Source organism: Maylandia zebra, unplaced genomic scaffold (assembly GCF_041146795.1).
Source record: "Maylandia zebra isolate NMK-2024a unplaced genomic scaffold, Mzebra_GT3a scaffold01, whole genome shotgun sequence".
NCBI classification, from domain to species: domain Eukaryota; kingdom Metazoa; phylum Chordata; class Actinopteri; order Cichliformes; family Cichlidae; genus Maylandia; species Maylandia zebra.
Genome location: NW_027490031.1, coordinates 310,990 through 321,373, shown reverse-complemented (window position 1 = coordinate 321,373; position 10,384 = coordinate 310,990). Strand labels below are relative to the sequence as shown.

The 10,384-nt window shown below is 40.4% G+C and overlaps 1 protein-coding gene across 1 annotated transcript; it reads left to right on the top strand.

Annotated features, from left to right (window-relative positions):
- The first annotated feature begins 2,517 nt into the window (after positions 1 to 2,517).
- On the top strand, positions 2,518 to 4,506 carry LOC101465957 (macrophage mannose receptor 1). Its single transcript, XM_024799799.2, has 4 exons — positions 2,518 to 2,702; positions 2,891 to 3,265; positions 3,426 to 3,782; positions 4,078 to 4,506. The coding sequence occupies exons 1-4, from the start codon at positions 2,633 to 2,635 to the stop codon at positions 4,416 to 4,418; spliced, it is 1,143 nt and encodes a 380-aa protein (XP_024655567.2). The 5' UTR covers positions 2,518 to 2,632; the 3' UTR covers positions 4,419 to 4,506.
- Positions 4,507 to 10,384: the final 5,878 nt, after the last annotated feature.

Here is a 10,384-nt window from a genome sequence, read left to right as displayed (position 1 = left end):
GAATGATTGGATATGTAAAGCGCTTTGGACTAGATGGACTAGAAAAGCAAATGCAGGCCATTTACCATGTAGTCATTAAAATAAGAAAAACCAACCATTAAAACGAGCTGGCTTTCAGTGCGTGGTCCTCTCTGCTGGAACAGAAGCTGATCATATCTAATGTTTGTTTCCTCAAAGCAGCACAGAGATGTTATTGGTTCATTTTGCATCACAAACAAATTATTGAGGTGCTGAAAGCAGGAACAGTCAAATCTGCACAACTCACAAACTTCTCACGCTCACCTTCCATTCATTACATAAATGCATGAATTACATGAACTTTGTTCACATAAAATGGAAACTTTTTGCAGTGCAAACAGGAACACTTTGACTGACTCGGACACCGAGTCTAAACAGTCTCACTGATTCATACGGTGAGACTGTGAAGTGGTCTGAAGTGTACAACAAATCAAATATACAAATCATCAGATGTCTCTGGTCATAGTTAGAAACTGCTGCGTATTAAAACAGTTTAAAAGCCTTCACATTATTTGGAATTGTGGGAACAGCAGGGTGATGAGTAGAGTGCATTCAGAGTTTTTCTTCCTTCTTTAGGGCTTTTTTAAAAGGATTTTGGCTGTTAAGGAAAATGAACTAAGCATCGCTCACAAACTGAATTAAATGATCATAAAACAATCACTTATGTGGGCGATGTTTGAAACATTAAATTTGATACAGAAATGTTTTAAAATACTGTTTGTGACCTAAACAGATGGGATAAAATGACAATTTTCTTTTTTTTTTCTTTGCCTGACCCGTTTGATTCTTTAACCATCAGAATTGTTGTCTGAAGGCCAACAAAGATAATCAACACGTTTACTTTACCAAGTGGATCATCACAGCCTTGCCATACTGGTCCATTTGATCGACCTTTGATGTTATTATTTATTTATTTTATTTAACTTTCAGTTGTTATAGACGGGGCAGACATGGCCGGCGTATGAAATGACAATTCTGCGGCAGCATCGCAAAAATCCTAAATAAAGGATTACAAATGCTTTTCAACATGCAATGCTGAGCTGTACAGGAAGTCCAGAATAATATTTAAAGGGACAGCAGCAACAAACGTAACTATGCAAGAAGGAGGACATTACAAACAAGCTAAAGTCTTACCTGAAAAACTCTTTATGGCCTGTTTACTTTTCCATGCTTATCATGTTACCACGGCAACCTTAAATGTGTTATGGGGGATTTTGTGTGATAAACCATCACTAATCCCTAATATTTTTGCAGGGAGTTGGCAGCCCTATCAGTTGGGTTGTTTAATATTTCTGCTAAGTACTGTTTAAAATACCAGAATAGGGAGGATGGTGTAGGTTTAAGTTTATTAGACTGATCAGTTTTGCTGAACTATGAAATATTTGGGTGCACTGTCATTTTTGCATACAGGTTTAACAGAATAGCTTTAGTGTTTTGTTTTTTTAAAACAAGAGTACGAACTTACACAAAATGCAACAAAAATATTTTTAAAAACAGTTTTATTGATTATCAAAATAGACTATAGACTATATCAGCAGATATCCAAATTTATGATATCAGTATCGGACATAAAAAAGTGAAATCCTGACATCTCTAAAGCTGACCTCACAGCCCACTGTTCCTTTAGTGGTGCTATAGTTTCAGTCATTGTACAAGTGCACTGTTTATAAGTTTGGGGAAACCAGCAGTCAGCCCAGACTGAAGAAGTCACTTGGATGAGTTACGAATCCTTTCTCCCATTTATCTTCAGACAGAAAGGCCCACAAACAAACAACAACTAAACGCCGCTGCATTAATAACCTGGCTGTGCACTAAAAAGGAGAAAACCCAGCACCCCAGTGATATCCATTGTTCACGACTCAGGGTGATCGTTTGGCACACCCTGGACATGTCACCAGACTCTGTTAGCAGCGCCAACACATAGACAGAGACAACCATTCATGTTCACATTCATATCTGTCTGCAATATAGATTTCCCAACTAACCAGTACACCCAGTAACATAAAGTAAGAAGGAAAAGGTTGATAATTTACATATTCCTTCAGAATTTACTGGAGAAACTGGTGTTTAAAACCTGAGATATAAAAGAGAGTCATAGACTGTCTCTCACCTGCACCACAAACAGTAGGAAGTTATATTTACATATTATTATCACACTTCCTCATTTATCTTGAGGGACAGTCCACAGTGAGACAGTTCCTGTTATTTTTCCATAGCTTAATGCAAACAAGTCCTTTCAAAACTCATATCTACACTGTGTCTCTGTGTCAGGGGGAAATTTGTATCTTAATATTGAAATGCTGAGTACAAAGAGAGAGTGTGTTAGTACAGATGGTTATTTACTGCACAGCTGTCTGCATGAACACCAGAGAAAAACCAGATGTAAGTTTCAAACCTGCAGGCTCATTTCATGTTTGTGTACAGAGGTGCTGTGTGGACCACATTTGAACTGTTGCTTTTTTCTTCTTGGACAATTTTAAACAGATGATCATTTATTAAGAACAATCATATATTTCTTACAGCAGTGTGTGACAAACTAGATATCTGTGTTTAATATAAAGTGCTGCGTGTCCATCAAACACTGAAGAGCTGCTGGATTCATTGTTTCCTCCAAATGACAGAAAAGTCATTTTCATGTGACAGAGCGACGATGCAGTGGAGTCTGTTTCTGCTTCTGCTGATGGGTGAGTGATCATTTTACCAGGGCTCCTGATTGTTTCCACCTGAAATCCTTTAGTTTGATCAGGACTCATTAAACAAATGAACTCTTACTGAGACAATCAAGGATTGACCTGTAAACTGGACAGTTTGATGGGAACATGAGTTTCCTGCTTGTATCAGCAGATATTCAACAGTATTTCTTCTGTTTCAGGTCAGTGTGTCCTCATCACATGTCAGCTGTATGAGTACCACTTTATTAAAGAAGAGATGAGCTGGGATGAAGCACGGGCATACTGCAGAGAGAACTACACAGACCTGGCCCAAGTGTTTGACCTGACAGACATGAGAAGACTTCAAGACTCTGCACAGAATCAAACACAAGCCTGGATTGGACTGTACAACATCACAATAGGAGACAACAGGACGTGGCACTGGTCTCTGCCGGGGGAGGAATACACTGAAAATAAGAGCTGTTGGGCAGCTGGAGAGCCAAATGACCTAAAATACCCTGAAAACTGTGTGAGGACAAGAGACAAGTGGGTAGATGTTCCATGTACTAACATGCATCAGTTCATCTGCTATGACGGTGAGAATGTGTGAACAGTAATATGATGAAATAATATTTAATAATGTTATAATGTAGTTTATAATCTGAGTTATATCACATGTTCCTGAAAGAGGCAGTTTTAAGAATGAGACAAATTAGCTGATAAAGATGTTTTTGTGTTTTTCTGTTGACTCGACAGAAACAATGAAAGACAATAAAACCTTTCATTTGAATGATAAGTCTGTGACCTGGACTCAGGCTCAGAGCTACTGCAGACAGCATCACACTGACCTGGCCAGTGGACTCGATCAGATATACAGTGAAGAGTTTAAGACGCTGCAGAACTCTAAAGCCCCTAAGGTGAACTTGTGGATCGGCCTGTTCAGAGACAGCTGGAGGTGGTCAGATGGGAGTAACTTCTCTTTCAGATACTGGGACATGGACTCATTCAATGATGGACTAAACAACAGGACATGTGCTACGACTCTGTTACAGAGATCAGGAAGATGGAGCTCTGCTGGATGTGACCAAAGAAAGCCTTTCTTCTGCTATGATGGTGAGTTTACACAGATTTATCTCAGCTGTTTGTCCAACAGATGAACTGCTGGAGTCACTGAGAGGATTTAGGTCAGTATGTTTCTTCAGCCACTTATTTCTGCATGTATGTTGAACTTCTGTCACAGGTGAAGATGTTTAGCTGATGGTTGGAACAGAGATTTCTCTGTAGAGCGACTGATTCGTCTGAAGAATCACTGAAATGTTTTCTTGTTCTTCTAGTGAAACTGGACCAAACATCCCGATATTTTAACTCCAGATTTAACTGACTGATGTTGTCTCTGATTTTGTGGCAGATAAATTGATCCTGATCAGCCAAAACAAAACCTGGGAGGAAGCCTTGACTTACTGCAGACAGACACATCATGACCTGGTTTCAATCAGCAACCCTGAGGAGCAGCGATGGGTCCAGGAAAGAGCCAAAAACGCCTCGACTCCTTTCGTGTGGCTGGGACTGCAGTACTCCTGCACTCTGGATTTATGGTTCTGGGTCAATGACAACCTAGTGTGCTATGAGAGGTGGGCTTCAGGGGGAAAGACTGAAGACTGTGACATGTCTGCAGCCATGACCACAGGAGGGCAGTGGGTCAGACAGAGGATAAATGAGAGATTTAATTTTATTTGTATAAAACACTAAAGTTTAAACCTAAAGTCACTTCTTAGCTGCACATGTAGATTTTCTGGGGTGAACTCTGTGTTTCTGCTCAGTGTTTACAGTCTCTGGGTTTGAAATGGGAGAAAAATGACCAACAGATTTTTACCTGCAGCTTAGACATTTGCAGAGAGCAGTCTGTGTTTCATGTCCTCTCCTTTACCAGAGTCAGGAACATCTTGGTTTCTTCCTTCATTGTTGCTGGATTGGTTCATTATTAAACTGTAGCAGGATATTTGTTTTGATTTAGTTCAGATAAGGTGATGGTTTTAATGTTTCTGCTTCATGTGCTGTAAATCTTTGTCTCACACCATTGTATCCTCAGCTTGAATTACAAAGCCTGTCACTAAAAGCAGGTAAAACCATGTTTGTGTCATGACTCCATATGAGCTCTATAATCTGATCATGTTTGTTCATGAAGACAAATAAACCTTCATTTAACCAAGTCTGTCACTGTTACAGCTTTCACATTAGCTAATGCAAACAGCTCCTCTTAATGATAAGACCAGTTAAGAGCAAAGTCAACATGATGCATTTTTACAGCTGGTTCCAAGCCAGTAAAAGCAAATGTGCATCCAACACATGCAATACCACAACTACCTGGATTCACAAGTACAAACCACATACATCATAGTATGTTATATTAACTCCAGCTATCGCTTTCCATGTGGCATTAATGTAATGATGAAATGTATCTTCTGTGTTTAGCACAGGGGGCATGTCCAAATGAAGCCTGTGTTGAGGCCCAAAGAGACCCATAGACCAAAGACAAATGAGGCCTTGTTTCTTTGAAATGATGTCACTGCCTCATTATGTGATTTGAGCTGTTGAAAAGACAAAGATCTAGATCGGAGGTGATTTTAGGAACTTCACAAGTGTGCATGGCCATTGGAGGCAGATTATGGAGCCACCAAAAAGGCAAAAAACATCAGTAGTTTGGAAAATTTTGACGTGCTGATGCCCGGTAATAACATAAATCTTAAATCAGTCTGATAGAGCTTTGTTAGTTAGGAGTGTGTATGTGACATCGGACCTCATATGAGTGCTCTGCAATTGATACATCGTTATGTTTACATGTCACTCGCACTGCGCAAAGTCACGTCGGAGTAACATCTTTTAAAAGTTCATTTTGGACTTCCAATTTTGGTCCACTAAAGGTTTATTTTGTAACACCGGTCAACATTTTCTTTTAATGTCTGTGTTGGTGTCCTTAGGACCTCTGTATGTGGGCTCCTGGGCTAAGAAAAAAGTGAGCAGCTGCTCAGTGGATGTGGAGCAGAAATGTCTCCAGCTTCTCACAGACAGTTTGTAAAACATGAACATCCACAAAGACTGTCGAGGAGATAGTCCAGTTCATACACACTGGCACAAACTTAGAGTCACCGATCACAACCACAGTCACTTCCTCTCAGAAGCATTTCACAATAAAACAGGAAACTTGTAAAAATGAACCATACATAATGTAAATGCTCGTTTAAACTTGTTAAACACACTGTACTCCTTTTAAAAGGCATTTAAAAATTTGTTTGAATATTTTAAACATTATTATTTTACAGTTTATGGTTTCAATGTTTTTAGTATTTCAATACATTTAAATCAATCACGTTTTTAACCTGGTTACAAACAAATAAGGTGATTAATTGAAATTTATTGTGCTATTCTTACATGGTGTATTGTCTGTCTCTGTTACTGTTTGTTTATATTGGATCACTGTAACCACAAATAATTTCCCCTGAGGATCAATAAAGTATTCTGATTCTAAATAAACAAGTTAAATAAAAACAGGTACACACACTGAAAAAATCAATAGGCTAACACATAGCACATCGTGTGTGTTTATAAATAATCTGTATTCTCATGTGTCATACTGATATTTGTAAAAAAAAATAATTACTTATTAATCATTTAAATTTCCTGCACCTTTCATAGACGTCCAATTAACGTCCAAAAAATTACCCAGTTCGAAGTCCAAATGTTGAATGTCATGTTGGCGTCCAGGTTGGGTAATGGTTGGATGGCGTATAAATGTCCACACCTGGTCATTAAAGGATGGACTCAATATAGACATGATGTGGGCATGGATGACTGCAGGCACAGGGAGCACAAGGTTAACACAGGTTGACAAAAGCAAAACATAAAGGCCGATGTTCCACCATGAGGAAGCTGATTTTCTCTCTGATTGGGCGTCTTCAATGTGGACAATCCCCAGTCTTTGAATCAGAAGCGAATGCACCATTGACAGTGTGTTTGGACCACCGTCCCAATCTTCACAGTTAGATGCTTTCCATGTGGCAGTGCATGGTGTGTCTGTTTCTTAAGATGTGATTTTCTCATGCTGTCCACCTGCTGTAGATAGATTATTAGGCCTGCTGCTTCTTCCTTTGTTCTCCACTGGTTTGGAAGGACAACTTTTTTAAGGACACACTGCACAGCAAACTGAGAAATGCCAGGTTTTCAGCCAATGGCTCTTTGCGGATCAACATGTCGGAGAAAGATGCTCTTCTATTGCTGTCAGGCTGCGTTACCTTTAGCACTGTTCGTAGATACGACTAAAGAAAAGACAACAAACAATGTGTTTTTGTGACAGACTGCTTTTTGTGCCTTCTTTATGTTTGAATGGTTCATAGGTCAACGTTCAATGGCTTAGCAAAAACATTCCTATGAAAATGGTCAAGCACAAGGTAGAGTTGGATGTCTCGAGACCGGTCTTGGTCTCGAGACCACTTTTACGTGGTCTTGGTCTTGTCTTGGTCTCACTGTCTCGGTCTTGCTTTCTCAGATCAGTGTTGCCAACTCCTCAGTAAGGAAAATCGCTATTGGCTGTCCTAAAAGTCGCTAGAAGTCGCTAAATGATGTCATCGCCTAATTTGCATAATTGGTCATGCTTGTAAACTACGCTGTAGGAGAGAGAAATAAGTGAGTAAAAAACATCCTAAATGCATTTGGGAATTTATATTTACAACTACAAGTTACATTTCTTTAGCAATTATTGTTTTAATATCATATCATCCCACCCTCCTCCTTTATCCGGGCTTGGGACCGGCAAAAGTGACCACAAATAGGCACTCTGGCAGAGTTACTTTTTTTTTTCTTCCTTTTTTAAGTAGTTTTAAACCACACAAGACTAAGGGTAAAATAAGAAAATTTTAACCATAATGTTGTTAACAAACTACATTACCAATCTAAATGGACCAAAAACAGACAGTAGAAATAAACAGTGGCAATGCGAAAAAATGATGGTCTGGTCCTAATTCAGGCTGATTGGTTTTTTTTTTTTTTTTTCAGACATCCAGGCTGTGCTGGCCTCAGAAAGAGTGGGTCATCTTCATTTTTGTCAAGATTCTCTACAGTTCAGCAACTGTAGCATTTGACTTAAATGAGTACGCAGCTGATGTGCCAAAAAGCTGCAAAACATTGTCAGGCAGCTGGTGCTCATAGCAAGCCTCACCAGACAGCTTCAGTCCATATCGGATGTACAGGATGGAAAAGGCTCTGCAAGAACATCCGATTTCTAAGTTTGCTTTTTACCACACTCATCTGGCTGAATACTCGCTCAACTTCAGCATTTGAGTGTGGCAAGGACAACACAGACACAGCAGCCATTGCAAGTTTTTGAAATGGGTTGATATCAGCTGCATCCCTGTACTTCCAAATCTCACCCCAGAAGTCCATTGTGTTTTACTAAGATGGATGGTATGCCACTGGTGGGCAATCTTATCTATTGCTTCAAGGGAGAAGCCAAGGAGATTAGCAATTTTTTTCCATTTCTCCAGGGCTCTTGTTGTGCTTTAGAGTTTCTTCCACATTGAAAACTGACAATATTGTTCGGCAGTCTCACCCTCAACTCATTAGTAAGGGATATGGTAAAGGCTACACACCGCTTTCTGACATTTTTTTCATCCTCAGGCGCAAGGTGCAACTCAGCTGCTTTCGACTCAAAAAGGTAACCAAGGTATGGTTTGGAACTGATGTATCCCTCTATTGGCTCTTTGAGTACATCAACATTTGCCAGTGGATTCAGCACCCTGCTGCTCACAGACTTGATCAGGCTAACCAAGCTGTAAAGTAGTTGAAGAGGATCTACATGTTCTCCTTCAAAAGCCTTGAAGGTGGTCTGTACCTCTCCCAGCGCTGACTTCAGAAAAGTCATGTACTAGATATTTTGAGGGTCATTGTACATGGAGTATAAAACTTCAGCCATGTAGCAGTGTTCACTGGACTTGATGACTGCAAAATGCAGCCTAAGCTCATCCCACTGGTCCAAAATGCGTGAAACCACAGGTTCAATGGAGAGCCAACGTGTGGCACACACCTTGGTTATCTGTAAAGGTTTCTCCCCACAGTTGATAGTCTCATAAATGGCCTTGTAGGCCTCCCTGCGCTTTGGAGACACTGAAAGCCGTTTATAAGTCTCTTGTACCAAGTACTCCACACTACGGGGTATGGTGTCATTGAAAGCATGACTTACAACAAGCTGCAGAGAGTGGCATACACAGCAAATAAGAACAAGATCTTTGAGGCCATACTCCTCCTTCAGCACTTTATGGACCCCATTGTTAATCCCTGTCATCACAGATGCATTGTCGGTTCCTATCCCCAAGAGTTTGTCTTTTGTAAGACAACACTTCTCAAGGAAACCCACAACAACACGAGCTATAGATCTGGCATCTCCTCCCTCCAACTCAACAAGCCCTAGAAAAGTGGACACAATTGTCTGCTTGGTGTCACTAAAGTACCTTATGACGACCCCCAGATACTTAGAAACACTTATATCTGTGGACTCATCAAGGAGGAGGCTGAAACGCTGATCACCCACATCTGCAACCAACTTTTTCAGAAAGTATGGTGCTAGAACACCATTAATCATTTCTGTGCACTTTGTACTGTGCATTTTGAAATGGGTGGCAGCAGTGGAGTCTGAGAAAGCAGCTCTACATGCCTCTCCAATATAATCACATGCCAGCATGGAACAGTGTTCAGCGATAGCTAATGCCATGGTGGCTTCGGCCTTTTTTGAAGAGTCTGTTTTTTAGTAAGAAACTGCAGTTTCATTTTCAATGGGGCGATCGTGGCTCAAGAGTTGGGAGTTCGCCTCATAATCGGAAGGTTGCCGGTTTGAGCCCGGGCTCGGACAGTCTCGGTCGTTGTGTCCTTGGGCAAGACTCTTCACCCGTTGCCTACTGGTGGTGGTCAGAGGGCCCGGTGGCGCCAGTCTTCGGCAGCCTCGCCTCTGTCAGTGCACCCCAGGGTGGCTGTGGTTACAATGTAGCTGCCATCACCAGTGTGTGAATGTGTGGATGACTGAATGTGTAAAGCGCTTTGGGGTCTGTAAGGACTAGGAAAGCGTTATACAAATACAGGCCATTTACCATTTGGGTGGAACTGTTATAATGCTTTGCCTTTTGAGTATTTTTTTGTGTTAGCATGTGTTTTTTCACATCACTCAGTTTGGCATAGAAATCCGCCTTGCAATACAGGCAGTATGCATGTGTATCATCTCCAATAAACTGCTTCAACCAGCCCTTAAATTCAGGGTTTGATTCCCACTCTTTCCTGTATTTTTGAGTGTACAGTTTAGACTGAGACATGATGAGCTAGCTAGCTAGATGTTTAGCTTATGTCACAGAGAGGCACACACACGATGGAGGAAATGAGCAAGTGACTATGTTGGAATGATGTTTTAGTGCACTTATTTATTTTAGACAAAGAAAAATGAACATTTTTCTTTATGTTTATAAGTGATATACAGCTGAAAGTCAAAGTTCAGCAACCGAACACAATACCTGCTTTAGTTACTGCTCAAATGTACTTTTGCTATCTCCGTTTCTCCACTATTTTCCATTCCTAACCAAAGTGTTGTGTTTTAATGTCACTTTGGGACATGAAGATGCTGAGACTTGGAATTTGTTGAGTTAGGGGAAAATACTTGTAATTCCAAATATGACTCCTTA